We start from the raw sequence: 22,077 nt of genomic DNA, 5'->3' as shown, positions 1-22,077 counted from the left end.
TCTATACAATCTTGGGAAGCTGGTGGAATGTGAGTGATCATTAATTTGAACTCTAAATTCCCTACCCTGAGTTGGTCATAAACAGCAGTCTCATATGTTGAGACTCCACATGAAACTGTATGTCTCCCAAATTAGCTTCCCCATATTAGCCCCAGTCTTTTCCTTCCTACCTGAGTTAAAAGTGCAGCTGCTCTTTCAGTTCTGCCAGCAGGGGACCGAATGAATTAACAGTGACTCCATTTTTTTCCCTGCGAAAGAGACAGACAGGATGAAAGCTGAAAGGGGGTTAATTCCATTTTTTCTAACTGAAAGACTTCCTGTTCTGTGGAGGAAACCTGCATCCTACCATCTACCTTAGATAATAATAATAATAATAATAATAATAATAATAATAATAATAATAATAATAATAATAATAATAATAATAATATCAGAGTTGGAAAGGACCTTGGAGGTCTTCTAGTCCAACCCCCTGCCCAGGCAGGAAATCGTACACCATTTCAGACAAATGGCTATCCAACATTTTCTTAAAAATTTCCAGTGTTGGAGCATTCACAACTTCTGCAGGCAAGTTGTTCCACTGATTAATTGTTCTGTCAGGAAATTTCTCCTTAGTTCTAGGTTGCTTCTCTCCTTGATTAGTTTCCACCCATTGCTTCTTGTTCTACCCTCAGGTGCTTTGGAGAATAGCTTGACTCCCTCTTCTTTGTGGCAACCCCTGTGATATTGGAACACTGCTATCATGTCTCCCCTAGTCCTTCTTTTCATTAAACTAGGCATACCGAGTTCCTGCAACCGTTCTTCATATGTTTTAGCCTCCAGTCCCCTAATCATCTTCGTCGCTCTTTTCTGCACTCTTTCTAGAGTCTCAACATCCTTTTTACAATGTGGCGACCAAGTGAATGCAATATTCCAAGTGTGGCCTTACCAAGGCATTATAAAGTGGTAATGGGTTTCATTTGCCTTTAATGGGCTCCATCTTGAGAGCCAAGAGTAAGAGGAGAAGACCACAACCACAGCCTACGCTGAGGAACAAAACCAACTGGACCTGCCTCCTAAGCTTTTGGTCACCAACAAGACAAAGAAATATACTTTTGGCAACTAAAGAATTCACTCAACCATGGTAGATGCTGCCTCCAGCAGCCTGAAACAATCCTGTTCTATGTGGATTATGAAATCCTGGCACCTGCAAGGACAGATGTTGGAGATGGTCCAATAGAAATATATGTCAGAATTTACTTGAAATTATGTATCAAGGAAGACTGAAAACAGGTTGCTTCTGTCTGCATCGTTGAAAACAAAGAGAAGTATCTCAGGATGATGCAGTCAGAATGCAATCCAGGGTGACATCCGACACCCTCCACCCAAAGAGTCAGTTTCTGCTAACAGAGATTATTAAAAGTCAGTAAGTGGAATGAAGGATTTGTATGAATGCATGTTTTTATAAACCCTGACCAGAGAGTTTTATGGGCTGCGTCTCTAAGGCTAAGTTTGGGATCATCTTTGAAGATGGATTAAGGCGATTAGATGTAAGGAATAGCTTTAAATGCATACATAACTGTAAGACTTGAAGAGCCTGAAGTAAAATATTTTTACTGTAGTTAATTTGTTTGTTGAAATTGTGCTCTGCATGTGTGTTTTAATGTGTGGTTACTGTTTTGCCATACGCTCAGTTTCTTGTTCTATCACAGGGGTGTTAAACTCAAGGGCTGGATCCGGCCCCAGGGTGCTTAGATCTGGCCCGCAGGGCCAACTTTGAAATAGCACAGGACCAGCCCGTGGTGCCTCTGCCAGTGAAAACAGAGCATGCAGGCCTCCTGAGCTTCATTTTTTGTTGGCAAAGAGTTGCAGGAGGCTGTTGCGGCAGAAAACAGAGCTCAGGAGCCCGTTTTCACTGGCAGAGCGCAGGCGCCAACGTGAGTGACATTGAACTGGCCATACCCACCCTGGCCATGCCCATCCCAGCCCCACAAGGTCAGACACAACTCTGATGCAGCCCTTAATGAAATCAAGTTTGACACCCCTGTTCTGTCAGGTAAGAGGAACTGGAGCTATGGGAAATAGGGAACTATGTGCTAGCTATACCTGCTAAAAGAGCAATGTTGCAATGCTGAGGTTGACCGAATGGGAAAACTGCCCCGGTTGCTATGACGGCATAGCAAGGTCTGAAAAATCATGTGTTTGCAGTTTTAAGGTATATAATGTAATTGTTGTACCTCGCCCGTCCTCTCCGCAGCCGGGCCCCTCCCATCTCCTGCTATCTCAGCCAGAGACTGATAGTGAAGAAGAATGGCCTGGCATGCCTCCAGCCCCCAGCCCTGGCACCATGCCCGGACAGACTGAGCAAACAAACCTCCCTCCTATAGCATGTGAGCATGAAGCCAGCCACGAGCTAGAATTGCCAGCAGCTGAGCAGGAAGACGAAAAGTGGACAGATCCCCACTTCCGGAGAATGGAGAGGCGACGTCAGCAAAAGGAAGGGAGGGGCAGACCTGGATAAGTGCTGAGTCATGGAACCACACCCCATGGCCTATATAAAGGATCTGCTTTGTGGCATTCCTTGAGTCAGGCAAAGTCTCATCTGGTTGCTGAAGTCACACCTTGGATTCCTGCCTGCCCTGAGAACTCTGACAAGAATTTACAAAGCTGCAGAGGCTTCGTGGCCACGACAGTAATGTGGGTGGGGGCCAATTGGCCTCAAACCGTCCCCCTTTGACTGCTTGTCCAATTGACCCTCATTGCAATGTGATGTAAGTACCTTATGTTTGCTATGTTCTAAAATTCAATAAAGCTCTAAATCCTAAATTGAGACTTTTGTGGTATGCTGTCTTTTCAATTTTACAAGTGCAGCTTTGCTAATGATCTGGATTTTTCCCCTGACAACCTTCAAGTTTCTTTCTTTCTGAGTCCTCTTCTAATAAGTCCAATGACTAGATATGAGGATAAGGAGAATTAAAAAAAATTGGAATTTCTTTAGAAAACCTCCAACTATGTAGAGTGGCCTTCCCTTACCCAGTGAGGTATCCTGAGATTGACCTTCCTGCTTGGAGATCACTCTGCAACATGGCTCTTGAGAGGGACTTGTGCCCAGATTTCCCTCTGCACAATTAGTGCCCGCTTCCAGGAAGGACTTCAGAACCTGAAGTATAAGCAAAGAAGTTAAGAGACAAAGAACTGGAATTTCAATTTCGGCCCACAGCGTTGCTAGACCTTTTATGTTCATAATTTGGAATGGAAGAGGACGATGGAAAAATTGCTCCAAATATGTTGTTTGGAAGAATGCAGGAACAATGTTGCCGATAAGGTTCTCTAACCATCTTATTGTATTATCAGTACCCAAAATTCTTAGGAGACATTTAAGATTTCAATTACATTAAGATCACTCCATATTTCCCATGTCTCTCACCTGGTACCCTCCCTGTTGCTCCTCCTCTGCCTGACTCAGCAAGAAGCCTTCGGCCAGGGCCACCGCCTGGCAAGTGGTCTCCGCTCGGCACTCCCGCACCCAGCACTGCATCTCCCTGGGCAGGACAGTCAGAAACTGTTCCAAGATCACCCGGTCCAATATCTGAGCCTTGGTGTGCTTCTCGACCAGCAACCACCCACAGCAAAGATGGTGAAGGCGGCTGCAAAGCTCTCGCAGCCCCTCGGCCTCCTGAAAAGGGCTGTTCCTGAAGCGCCAGTGCTGAATCTCAGAACTGAGGGCTTCTTCCTCCTCCTCCAGGATCTTCCTGGGTTCTGCCCAGACTTCCCCAAAGCTCCCAGGTTGAGCAACAGCGGTGCCTTTTCCCACTCCCTCCCAGGCTGGTTGGTTTTCATCCATTTCCCGTCTTCTCTTACAGAGGAGTCAGCTCTCAAGTGGCATCCAGCTTTTTTACATGTGAGACAGAAAAGTAATGAACCACAGTGAAAGTGTGTAGAGATTCTCCATCATCCAGGTCCCAGTTGTCCCAAAGGTGCTTTTTTCCAGAGGACAACTAGACTTTCTTGTTTTTTTTCTTTTGAAGACGTTTTGCTCCCCATCCAAGCTTCTTCAGTTCCGACAGGATAGCGGGGAATGGAAGAATTTATATTCCTTGCAGACAGCTGATCACTTACATCCTTTTAGAGAGTTGTTGAAGCACTTGGAGGTTTATCCATGTCCTCAGGGTAATGAAACACTGTATGTTTTCATTCAAAAACAGTGATTTTTGAGTCAAAATCAGGCTCTATGGAAAGACCATCAAAGACCAGCCTTCCTTTTGGGGAGGGACTTCTGCAGAGGCGCAGCTCAACTCCTCTGACAGCAGAAAAACTCTTGGGTGTCTTTCCAATCTATCTCCCCCCACCCCAAAAAAAACCCTTGAAATGGGACGGTTTGCAGGTATATATATATATATGTCTGTCTTTGGTTATTCGGGCTTTCTCCCGCAGAAAATTGGAAGTGTCTTGGCGACGTTTCGACGAAGTCTCATTCGTCATCTTCAGGCTTCAGCTTCGTGCTTCTGGGAGCAATGTGTGATCGCAGCTGTTTCTTCCTTTTTAACTGTTAGTGGGGGTTTGAACTGATTGGGTGGGAGCTTGGCTGTGCTCTGATTGGATGGAGTTTTTTTGTGCTCTGATTGGCTGGGGGTGTGTCCTGTTTGGATGGGGGCTTGGTTGTGCTCAGATTAGTCTGAGTTGCAGGGGATTGAGCTGGTGAGTTGCATTGCTGTTGTTTGGCTTCGTGTTTGTGGTCGTGCTACATTGCTGTTGTTTGGCTTTGTGTTTGTGGTCGTGCTACATTGTAGCACGACCACAAACACAAAGCCAAACAACAGCAATGCAACTCACCAGCTCCAATCCCCCTGCAACTCAGACTAATCTGAGCACAACCAAGCCCCCACCCAATCAGTTAAAACCCCCACTAGCAGTTAAAAAGGAAGAAACAGCTGCGATCACACATTGCTCCTAGAAGCACGAAGCTGAACCCTGAAGATGACGAATGAGACTTCGTCGAAACGTCGCCAAGACACTTCCAATTTTACGTGGGAGAAAACCCGAATAACCAAAGACCTACATAAATATAAATATATATATATATTGCTAGACTAGCTGGGAAGCAAACCTGGTTAACGCACAATGTGAACCCTCCCTAACCTTTCCCCTCCCACCAGGGTTGCATCGCTTGCATGCACAGCCAGGAGCAGGAATCGGGGTGGGTGGGTGAGAGAGAACCCCGCCCCTCCCACAGCCAAAAGATTCCCAGGCTGAACCCCACAGGCGGCACTTCTCTCTCAGGCGGCGGCTGAGGCGGAGCATGCGCAGTGGCGCTCAGGGAGCCGGCAGCGAGAGCGCCCCCTGGCGGGGTATGCGGACAGTCCTTAATGACGCGAAGCGAAGGGGCGCTTCATTCTTCAGTGGGGAAAAGGGGTAGACGCCGCATAAAAGCCAGGTTGTTTGGCGGTGGGGGTGGGTCACCTCATTGGGAGGCCGGGAGGCCATTTTCCCTCCTGGCCCAGACTGTTATTTTGGGGCGGGGAGAGGGGGGGGTCGTCTTCATTGTCCCCCTGGCCGGCAAGTGCATGCAAAGGGTCCCCGGGACTCTCCCGCCTTCAGAAGTGGGAAGACTGACCCTGACTGAGCCCCTTGAACGTCCGGCGTTTTTATTTTATTTTTTTTGCCGCCTGCGGAGATGAAGGGGTTACAGCCAGCGAGCGGTGTTCTAGAGGGTCCGGAGATTATTCGACGCCCTCCACCCCGGTGGCGCGCATGCTCAGTCGCCCTCCGAGCGAGCGAGGCTGCCCTTTTTGCCTCGGCTGTGGGAACCTGGCGTTTGGAAAGGGGCGGGACTGAGGGAAGGAAAAGGAGAGGAAACCCGCGGGGAGGGGAGCGAAGGGAGGAGAATCCTTCGGATCACGTGAGCTGGGGAGCCAATGGCTGAAGAGCATCGTCTGTCAGGGGTTGGGGTTTTTTTGGTGGGAAACGGGTGTCTGGGCCGCCTCAGCCGCTCGTCTGCTGGGCGCGAATTTCTCTCCTTGCCCTGAGGAAAGAAAGACAGACTGACTGCACACACACACAAACAAAACACACACTCGCACTCATAATTTCCTCCTGGGAGAGGAGACGCTGCACCTGCCCAAAGCAAAACTGTTCTGACCTTGATAGAAGGGGTTAATGACTGAGGCGACCAGGCTTCTAACAATACGCTTTATTTATAACCGCAACTAACAAGGCAACCCTGGGACAAAAAGCGGAGCCGAAAAACAGCTGACAGCCCTTTTAGATCGGCTGTCAGAACGGCTCAGCCAATGGGAGACCAGGAAAACTCCCGCGTCCGCGAACCAGCCAATTAGGAGCGTCGCGTCATTTGTCGTTAGGGAAACATGCCAAACTCCAACAAAAACATTGACTGACTGACAGACTGACACACACAAACAACAGACTCACACTCATAATTTCCTCCTGGGAGAGGAGAGGCTGCACCCACCCAAAGAATAGAATAGAATAGAATTTTTTTTTATTGGCCAAGTGTGATTGGACACACAAGGAATTTGTCTCTGGTGCATAGGCTCTCAGTGTACATAAAAGAAAAGATACCTTCATCAAGGTACAACATTTACAACACTTATATATTGATATATTGATCATCAATTGTGTTGTAAATGTTGTACCTTGATGAAGGTATCTTTTCTTTTATGTACACTGAGAGCATATGCACCAAGACAAATTCCTTGTGTGTCCAATCACACTTGGACAATAAAAAATTCTATTCTATTCTTAATGGTAGTCATAGGGTACAAATTTAACACTTAATGATACAACAGTTCATGATAGTCATAGGGTAAAAATAAGCAATCAGGAAGCAATATCAGTATAAATTGTAATGATAAAAAGCAGCAAAGTTACAGTCATAAGTGGAAGGAGATGGGTGATGGGAATGATGAGAAGATTAAGCGAGACAATCCCCAGTTCCCTGACCTGAGGCAGTTCCTTTGTTATTACAGGTAGCCTTCAATTTACGACCACAATTGAGTCCCAAATTTCTGTTACTAAGGGAAACATTTGTTAAATAAATTTGGCCCTATTTTACAACCTTTCTTGCCACAGTGCTTAAGTCGTGCAGCTGTTAAGTTAGGCAGACGGTTGTTAAGTGAGTCTGGTTTTCCCATTGGCTTTGCTTGTCAGAAGCAAAGATGGACCAGGACACTGCAACTGTCATAAATATGACTTAGTTGCCAAGCATTGGAATTTTGATCGTGTGACCATGGAGATGCTACAATGCTTGTAAGTGTGAGAAATGGTCGTAAGTCACTTTTTTCAGTGCTGTTGTAACTTCGGTCACTAAACAAACTTGTAAGTTGAGGATTACCTGTGCTAAAAATGCCTCCATCTTTTTTTTTGCAGGATGTTTCAGCTTCAGTGAGGGGGTCCTGAATTGACTGCCTCCTTTAAAGGTGATGCAGGGAGAGAAAAATGCCTAGAAGGAATGACTATTGAGCCAAAGTGACACCCTTTTAGAAGGGAGACCATTTGAGGCAGATGTGTGGAAATAGAAGCCACTCTCTCCCTGCTGAACTTAAAAAGAGACCAAGGAAAGCTTGAAATGGAGATGGCTGACTGTGCTTGCTCTGCTTCAGAACTTTTAATAATGAAAAACCTCATTCTCCACAAGCTCCAGTCATTTTCCTTCCAAGACTACAGCCTGGGCAGCCCTGCCACTGGGCAATGCTCTCCAAAGCTGCCAAAAGAAATCTTAAGCGCTAGTTCATCAAGATGGTAGGCAAGTTCCTCCCTTCGGCAAGAGAAGCCATCAAGAATAACTAACACTCTGGCTCCTCAAATTAAATATATATTTAATGAATGTAACCTAATTAAATGTACAGGATGAATCAAATTTATGGTGTGGGGCTGTTTTTTCCAGATCCATGGACTTTTCTGCAAAAAAAATAAATAAAAAGCCTTCCAACTCCCTGCAAGAACCAGCTCTGAGGCAGCTTCGGGGAAGAAGGCCACAAGGAGCTGCCTTGGATAGGCCACATGGGCCTCTCGACCGCAGGAGGAAAAACGCCTGAAGTAAGCACTACATGGCAATTCTTGAGTGTTGGGCTGTCAATTGCCCCATTACCCAAGGCTTGTGCACAACTTCTGCCATGGCTGTTTGCTACACATGCCTCAGCTGCCACTGGCTTTGCAAAATTTTCTCGGAGTTGGTCCTCATATCTGAATGTGGCCAAGGTTGAGAAACAAATATTTAGAGCATCTCAGGCCATTTTGCAATGTGGCAGTGAAGTGGTAAACTAGATTTTCAAGCTTACTTATACCTGTGTCACTGACAGTGTTCTCTGCTAATAGTAAGTCCAGTCCCAGCCAGTTTGGGTACATGTAGGCCACTGGGTGATAACCACAATCAAATCCAGCTTTAAACTATAAATGTGCAAGCTTTGCTAGGCAACTGAGGATCTGAAACCCAAAGACTGCCTTACAAGACTTGACCTCTATATACTTTTTGTGTTTCATGGAGTTCTTCAGAGGCAGAAGGGTCATTTGGAAAGCACCCCAGCAGATCTTATCCCTCAGCACATGTTGGCTTGGATAGAGTCTAGGACAGGGGTGTCCAAAGTTTTTTTGGTGAGGGCCAAATACAGAAAAATAAGCAAAGGCCCGGGCCACACCATTGAACGGGGGTGGTGGTGGTGGGGCGCTAATTTTTTTATACCAGTTCTGTGGGCGTGGCTTATTTTGGGGTGTGGCTTGGTGGTCATGTGACTGGTGGGCGTGGCTTGGTGGTCATGTGACTGAGTGGATGTGGCTATGGGCATAGAAACTACTCAGAGGGCTAAAAAAAGTAATTTTTGACCAGTCCTCACACTTATGACCATCCTCACATTTATGCCCATTGCAGCATTTTTAACAACCATATCACTCATTTCACAACTGCTTCTCTTCACCATGGTTACAAGATAGGGTGCAAAATGTAAAGATAGTTGTAGGTGTGAGGACCAGTCAAAAGTGTGAGGACAGGTCAAAAATAACTTTTTCAGCCCTCCGAGTAGTCCTTATGCACAAAATGCTGCAACAGGCATAAATGATGACCGGTCATAAGTGTGAGGACTGGTCAAAAGTGTGAGAACCTGTCAGAAATCACTTTTTTCAGCCGTCTGGGTAGTCCCTATGCACAGTTTAGGCTTAAGTATACGAAAGTTTGGTGGTTGAGACACGAAGGACTTCACAGAGATGGCTATCAGTCATTCTGGATCTCAGTCTGCTTTTGTTCTGATTTAACAGAGAAAATGTTTGTTCACATATGTATGTTGAGCCGAACAGGCTCATCATTCTTTTTGCGTGGCGTCTCATCAGAGGAAACTTGGCATGATCCAAACTCTGATAGAAGTCAGGAGGAGAGAAGCTGATGTTGACTCTTCAGAGAATCATCACATTGCATTTCAATCAGTTCTAACTGCAGACTCTCCTCCACTTCTTCTGCATCCACCAGGAAGGGGGTCGAGAACAGCTTGATTTGTTTTTCAATGACAGAAAAATCTTGAAAACGCTGGTTGAATTCTGTCACAAGAGATGTAATTACAGAAACATATTTCTCCTTTTTAGCAGAAAGGTCTGCCTTTGGAAAAGCAGACTTGATTTCAGACAGCGAGGGAAGTGTGCAGCATTAAAGCTTCGTAGTTGTGTCTCAAACAGGCGGAGCTTTACACAGAAGGCTTTCATGTGCGCATACAGGTGTGACACCAGCTGTTCTTTGCCTTGTAGGTTCTTGTTCAGTGTATTCAGATGATGAGTAAGATCAACTAAAGATGCCAGGTCTGCCAGCCACAGAGGGTCACTCAGTTCATGAAGAGGTCGGTCCTTCTCTTTCAAAAATTGTCGATTTCTGATCTCAGCGAATAAAACCGCTGCAGCACAGAGCCGGCTGAGCCAGCGCACATCAGAGTGGTAGAGTACATCCCCGTATTCAGCATCCACGTCAGATAAGAAAGCTTGAAATTCCCTGTGGTACAGTCCTCTAGCTCGAATTATGTTGACAGTTTTTACAACAGTGTTCATCACATCGCCCAGCTGCACAGTCTTGGCACACAGTGCTTCTTGGTGGATTATACAGTGCATCCTAACAGCCTCACCTCCGCTCTCTTTTACCTTGACGCACACCATGGATGCCATTCCTTTGCACTCACCCGTCATGGCCGGAGCTCCATCCGTTGTTACTCCACAGAGCTTGTCCCATTTAAGCCCCATCTTTTCAACTGCCTCTGACACAGCGTCAAAAATATTTCCACCCGTCGTTGTGCCTTTTAGGCTCATCATATCAAGCAGCTCCTCCGTACAGCACAAATTATCATCGACTCCCCGCAAAAAAATTAAAAGCTGTGCGGTGTCTGTGGCGTCTGTGCTCTCATCGCATGCTATCGAGTAAAAATCAAAAGCACAAGCTTTCTCTCTCAGCTGAAGTTTCAGGTTAGCTGACAAGTCCTCGATTCTCCGCACCACTGTATTTCTGGATAAGGTCACGTTGTTGAAATCCTGCACTTTTTCCGGGCACATTACTTCTGTGACTTTGATGAGGCACTGCTTTATGAAATCACCGTCTGAGAACGGTTTGCCATGCTGGGCAATAAGTTTTGCGACTTCATAGCTTGCTGCTGTGGCGTTTTCCTGTATTTTGTTAGCACGAAATAAAAACTGTTGTTGAGCTTGCAGGCTAGCTGCCATTTGCTTGAATTTCTGTGCTCGTTTGGCACCTGTGTACGATCGTAGCTCTGATGCTTGGTCTCATAGTGCCGACGGACATTATACTCTTTCATCACGGCAACATCTTCATTGCAAATCAAACAGACACACTTTCCGTTGATTTCTTTAAAGAAATATTCATTTTCCCACCGTGTTTGAAATCTTCTACACTCACTTGCTATCTTGCGTTTCTTGTGCTGCCATTTCTGGTGACTCGTGGTAAATATTTAGGACTATATCAGAGGCCTGAAAACCTGGGACATTACAATACAGATGGATACAGTCAGTCTACTAAAAGCAACAATATGTGGATATCATCTTCATTTAAGGGGAAAATGTTTCATATTCATTCATCTTGGCCAGGGTGTCAAACTTGGTCCCTTAAGACTTGTGGACTTCAACTCCCAGAGTCCTCAGCCAGCAAAGCTGGCTGAGGAACTCTGGGAATTGAAATCCACAAGTCTTAAAGAGACCAAGTTTGGACACCAATCTTAACTTTGTTTTGTATTTGGTATGAACTTGAAACTCCCTTCGTTATTCCCTGCCCAAGGGGTGGAGGCGCGAGGAGCCTCGCCAGGCGGCCCGAGGAAGGCGAGGGTAGAACTGCTGGGGTCGGGCACAGCCAGCAGCCTCTTTCTCGCTTGCCGCCGCCTCCTCCACCCCCTCCCTTCGTTATTCCCTGCCCAAGGGGTGGAGGCGCGAGGAGCCTCACCAGGCGGCCCGAGGAAGGCGAGGGTAGAACTGCTGGGGTCGGGCACGGCCAGCAGCCTCTTTCCCGCTCGCCGCCGCCCCCTCCGCCCCCTCCCTTCGTTATTCCCTGCCCAAGGGGTGGAGGCGCGAGGAGCCTCGCCAGGCGGCCCGAGGAAGGCGAGGGTAGAACTGCTGGGGTCGGGCACAGCCAGCAGCCTCTTTCTCGCTCGCCGCCGCCTCCTCCGCCCCCTCCCTTCGTTATTCCCTGCCCAAGGGGTGGAGGCGCGAGGAGCCTTGCCAGGCGGCCCGAGGAAGGCGAGGGTAGAACTGCTGGGTCGGGCACGGCCAGCAGCCTCTTTCCCGCTCGCCGCCTCCTCCGCCCCCTCCCTTCATTATTCCCCACCCATGGGGAGGAGCCGCGAGCCTCGCAGCAAACCACCGGGCAAGCACCGGGAGGCGGCCGAAAAGGGCCATATTCAGTTATACTTTCAAAATTTGCTGCGGGCCAATAAAAACTGACCCGCGGGCCGTAGTTTGGACACCCCTGGTCTAGGACGACCCATTACCTTGTTTTCATAGGCCCAGGCACTACCTGCAGGCGCCACCAGAGGGTACACTACACTGCTCAACGCTGAATTGAATTGGGCGGTATATAAATTTGAAAAAATAAATAAATAAATATAAATAAATAAATTGCTGACCACCACTGCGCATGTTCCATTCTGTTTGCCTGTCTGGGCAGGACTCTGGAATCTACAGAACCGGCAGGAGGTGTACTGCGACCCAGAACAGTCCCCTCTGTTACCACCTGCAGGCAGAGCCTTCCCAGCTGTTATTGCAGGAGGGGAACTGTGGCTGCTCCTCAAGAGCCCCAGAACTGATAGAGAGAGGGAGATACCCCAGATTCCCCAAAAGGATTAACTTGAGGGTGGGAGCGAGAGGGGACTGTCCCCGCTCCATAACTGCTCCTGGCTGTGCATGCAAGAAATGCAGCATTGGGGGAAGGGAGATAAATAGCTGTGAGGGGGAAAGCCACAGGAAATAAGTGCTCCCATTCTGCATAAACCAGGTTTGCTTTCCAGCATTAAAAAAATATACAGAAAAGGGGTTTCTTGCCTGGCACACCTCCATTAAACTGCAAATGGTGTCATTTCAAGCTGAGTTTGTTTTTGTTTTTCTGGAGGAGTGTGGAACAGTTCAATTCTGGGCCTGAAAAGCCCTTTCTGGTTAGCTTGTAAATCCCCCAAGATTCTTCTCTACAGAAGACCCTTCCAAATGAGGATTGGTCTCCAAAGGGGGGAGAGGTTGAGATGAGAAAGGAACAGTCCTTGCACTGCCATTGAAACATCTCTTAATTCCCCCCCCCCCCCCGCTGCCATTGTGCCCTGAAGTTTCTTTCCCACCCACCCCCACCTCAGTTGTAAGTGCTGGAGGCAGCATGGGAGCTGAATGTTTTGAAAATTTTCCCCTTGCCTCTTTACACAACTAATTCAGATCCTAGGACTGAAAAAGGAGATACAGGAAATACACAGGGCCCTTCTGGATCCCTGTCAGAGAAGACTGGAAATGGATGCAACCCACCCAGCCGGGAAGGCAGTGGGAAGAGCACCCACTGCTGCTCAGCCTGGGAGCTGTGGAGAGGTTTGGGCAGGATCCAGGCAGAAGATCCCAGAGAAGGAAGCTCACAGTTCTGAGATTCAACATTGGCGCTTCAGGAACAGCCCCCTTCAGGAGGCTGAGGGGCCACGAGAGCTTTGCAGCCACCTTCATCACCTTTGCTGGGAGTGGTTGCAGCCTAGAAGCACACCAAGGCTCAGATATTGGACCGGGTGATCTTGGAGCAGTTTAGGGATCTCCTGCCAAGGGAGATGCAGTGCTAAATGCGGGAGTGCCAAGCGGAGACCAGTTGCCAGGCAGTGGCCCTAGCTGAAGGCTTCCTGCTGACCCAAGCAGAGGAGGAGCAGGGAGGACACCAGTAACTTTGTTGCTGGCAATCCTTATGATTTATATTGATATATTGACCATCAATTGTGTTGTAAATGTTGTACCTTGATGAACGTATCTTTTCTTTTATGTACACTGAGAGCATATGCACCAAGACAAATTCCTTGTCACACTTGGCCAATAAAAAATTCTATTCTATTCTATTCTATGAGAGACACTCCTCTTAGGAAATATAGAGAAATTTTAATGTGCTGGAATTCTTAAATGTTTCCTTCGGAGAGTTTTGGGGATTAATAATATGAGATGTTTAGAGAACTTCATTAGAGAAATTGTTCCAATGTTTTTCCAGAGGATGTATTTGGAAGAGTTCTTATTTATTTATTTATTTATTTATTTATTTATTTATTTATTTATTTATTTATTAAACTTATATACTGCACCATCTCCCATAGGACTCACAGGCATATTAAAACAATATAAAACAATATAATAAATAGACTTTTAAAACCCAGATTAAAATTAAATATTATCAAGGCCTGATCACTAAAACAATAAGAACCAATAAAACCCCCATTAAAATTTGTTTAAAACATTTTTGTTCTTAGGCTAGTCCCGCGCGCTGAAATAATAGAGTCTTCAGTTCACGTCTGAAGGTCCGGAGGTCAGGGAGTTGTCGTAATCCAGGAGGAAGCTCATTCCACAGGGCTGGTGCCGCCACAGAGAAGGCCCTCCCCCTGGGGGTCGCCAACCTGCATTGTTTGGTCGACGGCACCCTGAGGAGGGCCACTCTGTGGGAGCGCACAGATCGTTGGGAGGCAATCGGTGGCAGAAGGCGGTCTCGAAGGTATCCCGGTCCTAAGCCTTAATCCTTAATCCTCTTAATCCTCTTAATCCTCTTAATCGTCACTGATGAAGACAGATCTCTTGCAATATTGTAGGAATACTGTGAAAATCCAGTTCCTCTGATGCCCTGTGGTATTAACTCCTTTTCTTTGCCTATATTTTAGGTTCTGAAGTCCTTTCGGGAAGTGGGTACTAATTCTTCAGAGGAAAGGGTGAATCCACAAATCCCCCTCAGGAGCCATTTTTTAGAGGACTCTCCATGGAGGAAGATCACTAGGTAGAGAAAGATTCTTCTATATGATTGGAGATTTTTCAGAGAGATTCTAGTTTTTCTTAATTTTCTGTATCTTATATCTAGTTGTTGGACTTAATAGAAAATGATCCCAGAAGAAAAACTTAAGTCTCCCTCTTTATAGCTGAAGGCTTAAGTCCCATGAAAGTAGTTCCTTCAGTCCATTCACTACCTTTTCATGATTCCCTGTTAGTTGAAGATGGACTCTTCTGGGAATTGCCCTAAGTTGCATTTTCAGCTCCTCCATCCTGAGATATCATGGGATAACATGGGAGCCTCCTGTTTTGCCCTTGCTGCAGATGTGGTGTTTTCCTTCATTCTTGGCTCTCAAGATGGAGCCTTGAAAGGCTACTGGAGGCAGAGGGTAGGACTGGCAGATGGAGGTTTCCTTTGCAGAACAGAAAATCTTAAATCATCCCTACAAACTAGAAAAGATGGAGTTAATCCCTTCTTCCATCCTGTTTCTGTCCTTCCCAGGGAATACAATGGAGTCACTATTATATATCCGATCATCTCCTTGTACTGGTGGAGCTGAAAGAACAGCTGGACCTTCAGTTCAGGTAGGAAGGAAAAGATCAAAAGCTAATATGGGGGAACAGTTGAGACCTCCATTTTCATTTGGGGTCTCCAGATATCATGCTGCTGTTCATGAGCGACACAGGACAGGGAAAATAGAATTATAATGATCAGTTACACATGGTCTACCTCTCAAGACCATTTTGTAGATGTATTGAATAGTGGCTATATACCACTGGACTGAAATGCCACTTGGCAATTCATGCTATAAAACATAATAAAACTAACAGGCAAAATGACAATCTCCTCTCTAACAGCTCCACATTTGACTATTTTCAGAAGGTCAATAAGGAGGCTGCAATTTGCAGAAATGCAGTGGAATAAAAGATTATTGAGAGTTATTTCTTGTTTTCAAAGAGTTCAGAGTTTACTGTTCTGGGCTTTATGGACTTCACAAAAAAGTGAAGTCTGAAAACATTCCTTGCTCCACTTTGGCTTTTAAGAACTACATCCATGCTGGCTTTAGGATCCATTGCAGAAGTAGTTTTTAGCTGTTTTTAGCTGTTTTGTCTGGGAAAGTGATAAAGGGGTTAATGGTCCCTCTTCCTGTGACTAACTAGTAATGAACCTACTTTCCTGAGGGCATCTGGACTTGCCATCTGGTTAAATTCAATTTACCATAACTAATAACATGAAATATTTCAGGAGACAGGAATACAATCAATCCACAACTAACAACTTTAATAATCTTCAGATAAGGTCTGCTGTCCTACACCACTTAGATGGAGAGAATGTTACTGTGTTTCCCTGAAAATAGGACCCCATCTTATATTTTTTTGAATCCTGAATCCTTATTGCCATGCGCTCAAAAGCCCGATTGGGCTTATTATCAGGGGATGTCTTATTTTGGGGGAAACGGTATGTGTAACCACTCCTTGAGGGATCAGGATGATTTTATCCCGTATCATGTTGAGTTCAACTGAGGAAATGTAAATTAAGAATTATAACTCTGTGCTTTTTAGGGTTTGCAGATCAAAGGAGATCTTGTAAATTCTATCGAGTCTGCTCACAGGGATTCTTCCTTGTTCAGGTTCCTGTGGCCTTTGAGGAGGTGGCTGTTAATTTCACCAGTGAAGAGTGGTTGCTGCTAGATCCTAGCCAAAAAGCCTTGTATCAAGAAGTCATGTTGGAAACGTCTAGGATGGTGGCCTCTTTAGGTAAGGGTTCCTCTGGAGGTCTATGGAAATATTCAATCATCCAGATCATGGGTGTCCAAAAGGTGCTTTTTCAAGAGGCAACAGAACTTTGGTGGGGTTTTTTTGGAAGACGTTTCGCTTCTCATCCAAGAAACGTCTTCAGCTCTGACTGGATGGTGGGGAAGGATTTATACTCCTTGCAGACAGCTGGTCATTTGCATTCTTTTAGAGAGTCCTTGAGGCCACATGGAGGTTTATTTGTGTCCTCAGGGTCACCTGAGTAGTGCAAAGTTTTGTGCTACCCTCCTGTCAGAGAAGCTTCTTGAATGAGAAGCAAAATGTCTTCAAAGAAAAAACAGAATGTCCAGTTGACTCTTGAAAAAGCACCTTTGAGTTCCTCTAGAGCAGGGGTGTCAAACTCAAGGCCCAGGGGCCAAATCCAGCCTGCAGGGTGCTTTGATCTGGCCTGCGGGGCTGTCCTGGAAACAGCAAAGGATCGGCCCACAGTGCCTCTGCCAATGAAAACAGCTCCATTTTTGCTGGCAGAGGGTTGCAGGGGGCTGTTGCAGCCAAAAACGGAGCTTGGGAGCCTGTTTTTGTTGACACGAGTAACATCCACCTTGGCCACACCCACCCCAGCCCCCCCAAGGTCAAACACAACCCTGATGCGGCCGTCAATGAAATTGAGTTTGACATCCCTGCTTTAGAGGAAAATTATTAGATGGGATATTTACATATTAGGAAATCTATGCAAATATTGTTAAAATAATTTCTCTTTCTGTCTTACATTAATTCCAGTCCACCGCCACGGTCTTCTAAGTACCACAGTTTCAATTAGAAGAAAGGGATCCATCTGATGTCCAGTCAGTCTAGAAAGGGTTGATATGCAGTCTTGGGATGTTCCTTGGGCTCTATGTCAATACTGCAGAGGTGCTGGGGAGATAATCAGGAAGGGGATGTTTTTGCTTATTTTACTTGTCCTAATCAGTTAGAACAATCAATGGAATAGCTTGCCTCCTGGACTTTTGGGTGTATGTCACTGGAGGTTTTCAAAAATAGACTGGACAACCATTTGACTGGAATGGTATAAGCCCTCTTCTTCTACCTTGAGCAGGGAGTTGAATTAGAAGACCTCCGAGGTCCCTCCAGCCCTATGACTATAGGTTCTATATTCTAATCAGCAGTGTATTTTCCCCCACCATGATAGTGCAGTGATATGTTATCGTATCACATGCAGCTAAGGTGCAGTATGTGTCACTCAAATGACACATCATGATGTCAGGACCTGGACTGCAGGGAATTTTATTTGATTGATCCTATTTTCTGTTATGTTGTTGTTTTAAACTGTTACTAACTGCTCAGAATAACACAAGATCAGCAGCCACATAACTTTTATATTCGTCAGTTGTGCCCCTTTCTTGACCGGGATGCCTTACGCACAGTCACTCATGCTCTTGTTACCTCACCTGAACTACTGCAATGCTCTCTACATGGGGCTCCCCTTGAAGAGCACCCGGAGGCTCCAGTTGGTCCAGAATGCGGCTGCACGGGTGATAGAGGGAGCTACTCGTGGCTCCCATATAACACCGATCCTGCGCAAGCTGCACTGGCTACCTGTGGTCTTCCAGGTGCACTTCAAGGTGTTGGTTACCACCTTTAAAGCGCTCCATGGCTTAGGACCGGGTTACTTACGGGACCGCCTACTGCCACCGTTTTCCTCCCACCAACCCGTGCGCTCTCACAGAGAGGGACTCCTTAGGGTGCCATCAGCCAAGCAATGTCAGCTGGTGGCCCCCAGGGGAAGGGCCTTCTCTGTGGGGGCTCCTACCCTATGGAACGAACTCCCCCCTGGACTCCGACAACTCCCTGATCTTCGGACCTTTCGCCGCAAGCTGAAGACCTATCTATTTTTCCGCGCAGGACTGGCATAGAATTTTTAAATTTTATTATTGGGTTTTTAATATTTAATTGGGTTTTATGGTTTTTTAAATGTATTTTAAATTGGGCCAAATTTGAATACGTTTTTTAGTTATGGTTTTATTTGTATTATGTCATTGATTGTTGTTTTTACTTGTCTGTAAACCACCCTGAGTCCTTTAGGAGAAGGGTGGTATACAAATTAAATAAAATAATAATAATAATAATAATAATAATAATAATAATAATAATAATAATAATAATAATTATTATTATTATTATTATTATTATTATTATAATATTAGTACAGGTATTCCTCAATGCATGACTTTAATTGAATCTGATATTTAGGTCATAAATTACTTTTGGGGGTCATAAATCACTTGTAACTAACATTCATGCTGTCATTTTCCCTGTTCCTTTCCCTGCCCATGAATAGATGCAGGCTAGGGACTGGCACAGGGATTGTAACTATATGCCGTCAAGTTTCTGATTTTTTTTTCTTCCTTCTCAAGGAATTGATCACCAGAAGAATGACCATTGCCAAGAGAACGGTATAGTGTCATCACAAATGATCAAAATTGAAATATCAGACGAGACATGCACAAATAAGTGGGGAAGGAAGAGAGATGACAAAAGCCAATCTTACAACTGGAGAGAAAAATCCATTCTCAAAGACGCAGAAATGGGTCACCACTTCCTGACCCAATGTGATTACAAAGAAAGCAGCAAAGGAAATTGTCGTGGAACTGGGAAAAGATTCAAAGCAAAACTCAATTTTAGTAATAATAGCACAATTAAAAAAAGCTTCATCACTAACAATATTTTGCCCCAGAGAATGATCCATGCCCCAGAGAAGCCCTTTAAATGTATGAACTGTGGAAAGAGCTTTAGGTCGAGTAGTAATTTAACTTCCCATAAAAGGATCCACTCGGGGGAAAAGCCTCATAAATGCATAGAATGTGGGAAAAGCTTCCATATGAACAGTTCCCTTATTTTTCATAAAAGGATCCATACAGGAGAAAAACCCTATAAATGTATAGACTGTGGAAAGTGCTTCACAATAAGCAATTCCCTTAGTTATCATAAAAGAATCCATACGGGAGAGAAACCCTATCAGTGCTTAGTGTGTGGAAAGAGCTTCAGCCAAAGCAGTTCCCTTACTTCCCATAAAAGGGTCCACACAGGAGAGAAACCCTATAAATGCAGTCTGTGCGGAAAGAGCTTCAGGTACAGTGGTTCTCTTACTTCCCATAATAGGGTCCACTCAGGGGAGAAACCATATGAATGTGAAGATTGTGGGAAAAGCTTCAGTATGAAGAGTTCCCTTATTTCTCATAAAAGGATCCACACCGGAGAGAAACCTTATCAATGTATAGAGTGTGGGAAGAACTTCAGCACAAGCAGTGACCTTAGTTCCCATAGCACGATCCACACAAGGGAGAAAAAATATGCATGCATGATGTGTAAAAAGAGTTTCAGATCACGGAAACAACTTACTTCACATAATAGGAGGATGCATACAGCAGAGAAACCCTATAAGTGCCCGGACTGTGGAAAAAGCTTCAGCATGAACAGTTTCCTTAGTTCTCATAAAAGGGTCCATACTGGAGAGAAACTGTTTCAATGCTTGGAATGTGGGAAGAACTTCAACACGAGCAATGACCTGACTTCCCATAAAAGGGTCCACACGGGAGAGAAACCTTATCAATGTATAGAGTGTGGGAAGAACTTCAGCACAAGCAGTGACCTTAGTTCCCATAGCACGATCCACACAAGGGAGAAAAAATATGCATGCATGATGTGTAAAAAGAGTTTCAGATCAAGGAAACAACTTACTTCACATAAAAGGAGGATGCATACAGCAGAGAAACCCTATAAGTGCCCGGACTGTGGAAAAAGCTTCAGCATGAACAGTTTCCTTAGTTCTCATAAAAGGGTCCATACTGGAGAGAAACTGTTTCAATGCTTGGAATGTGGGAAGAACTTCAACACGAGCAATGACCTGACTTCCCATAAAAGGGTCCACACGGGAGAGAAACCCTATCAATGCGTAGAATGTGGAAAGAGCTTCAGTATGAATAGTTCCCTTACTTGTCATAAAAGGATCCATACAGGAGAGAAAAAATATGCATGCATGGTGTGTGGAAAGAACTTCATGTGGAGCAATCAACTTACATCCCATAAAAGGATGCATACCGGGGAAAAACCCTATAAATGCATGGACTGTGGAAAAAGCTTCAGCATGAACAGTTCCCTAACTTCTCATAAACAGGTTCATACAGGAGAGAAACCTTATCAATGCGCTGAGTGTGGAAAGAGTTTCGGTAAGAACAGCTCCCTTATTTCTCATCAAAGGGTCCATACAGGAGAGAAACCCTATAAATGCATAGTGTGTGGAAAAAGCTTCGGTATGAGCAGTTCACTTACTTCACATAAAAGGATCCATACGGGAGAAAAACCCTACAAATGCTTAGAGTGTGGGAGGTGTTTCAGCACAGGATGTAACCTTAATTGCCATAAAAGGATCCATTCAGGAGAGAAACCCTATCAATGCATAGAATGTGGAAAGAGCTTCAGGACAAACTGTAACCTTAACTCCCACAGAAAGATACACACAGGAGAGAAACCCTATAAATGCATAGATTGTGGGAAGATTTTCAGAAAAATCAGCGATTTTACTTCCCATAAAAGGGTTCACATTGATCAACTAAAGATACCTTTCAAGTTATCACCATAATTTAGCCTGTTCATGATTGCAAAGTAGGTCATTTATGTGACCAGCCCAATTTTATAACTTTTTTTGCAATAGTCCTTAAGCAAATCATTCCAAATCAAGTTTATTGCAGTCGGAGACCAGAACAAATAAAAATATTCAAGGAATATCCAGTATAAAATTTAAGAATAAAATAGTAAATAACAGATATTAAAGTCACAATTTGGCATCCAATCTGTCAGTTACACATGCCCTAACTATACTATAATATCAGTCCTGAAACTGCGGGTCATAGTTTTAAATACTAAAATGCAAAAGAGTAGCAATGCAAAAGGATTTGTTAAATTAGTTGTGTAAAAGAGCTATGATGGATTAATCATGTGTTTCCAATGAATTCCCAGCAGAAACTAGCTGCACTGTAATGACAGTCTGTTTGTCTTAAAGCAGCCACTGGAGATAAGCAGTGTCAGAACGGCCTGATAATTATTGGGAGAATTTTTTTAATATATAGAAAGAGCATCACAGGAGTATGTGTCCAACAGTCCCCACCTCTCCTGAGCCACAGGAGCAGTGTCTTTCAGTCAATGGTATCTTTTTATACTTGCCATGTAGGATGGCCAATGGAAGTGCATGGCACCGTGCAAGCACAAATACTTTCAGGTTGTTCGCCGTTTCCAACTGGCTAAGATAACTGGCAGGAGTAACAACATAGAGTCTGGAGCCAGAAAAAATGGAGCTTTCTCTAAGTCTGCTTGCCTCACGATGTCTTCTACTCTTTGTTGCAAGATTTGTCTTGCTTGGTTGTAGTCCAACTTAAGTATTGAAGCTGGAAAAAAGCCTAGTTTGGCAAGGTTGAACTTGACAGCCTTGATCCATGAAGAGGAGAATTTGTCTTGGAGGATTAATAGAAAGGATTAATGGAGCAAGACCTTGCCGGAAGAAATTAAGCTTTAGTCAAAGATTTAAAGAAGCTGTACAGATTTTTGCTTCGACTTTTATCAATCCTGCCTCCAGGTGCAGAAGTGCATTTGAAAAACAACGCAGCAGCTGGAGAATTGCTCTAATAAATTTGGATTGAACTCTTTCCAATGGTGTGAAACACTAAACTGAGGATCCTGTAAAGAAGCTGTGCTAGCAACTTGGCCAGAAAGAGCTTAATTGCAGCAGGAACATAATATCCTCCCTTTGTGCAGAAAAAAATTGAAGATGGTGTTCATTGATCTTTGGCCAGAGGCAGCAAGATATTTGCCATATGCTTTTCT

The 22,077-nt window shown here is 44.9% G+C and overlaps 1 protein-coding gene and 1 pseudogene across 1 annotated transcript; one reads left to right on the top strand and one right to left on the bottom strand.

Annotated features, from left to right (window-relative positions):
- The window catches only part of LOC131192838 (zinc finger protein 420-like), a 265,780-nt pseudogene that overhangs the window by 36,857 nt on the left and 206,846 nt on the right, over positions 1–22,077 (bottom strand).
- LOC131193563 (zinc finger protein 493-like) lies at positions 14,739–20,839 on the top strand. The gene is made up of 3 exons (XM_058173871.1): positions 14,739–14,834; positions 16,077–16,221; positions 18,615–20,839. The coding sequence occupies exons 1-3, from the start codon at positions 14,739–14,741 to the stop codon at positions 20,837–20,839; spliced, it is 2,466 nt and encodes an 821-aa protein (XP_058029854.1).

The sequence above is a fragment of the Ahaetulla prasina genome, chromosome 2 (assembly GCF_028640845.1).
Source record: "Ahaetulla prasina isolate Xishuangbanna chromosome 2, ASM2864084v1, whole genome shotgun sequence".
NCBI lineage: Eukaryota > Metazoa > Chordata > Lepidosauria > Squamata > Colubridae > Ahaetulla > Ahaetulla prasina.
This window is presented reverse-complemented; position numbering and strand designations above follow the sequence as displayed.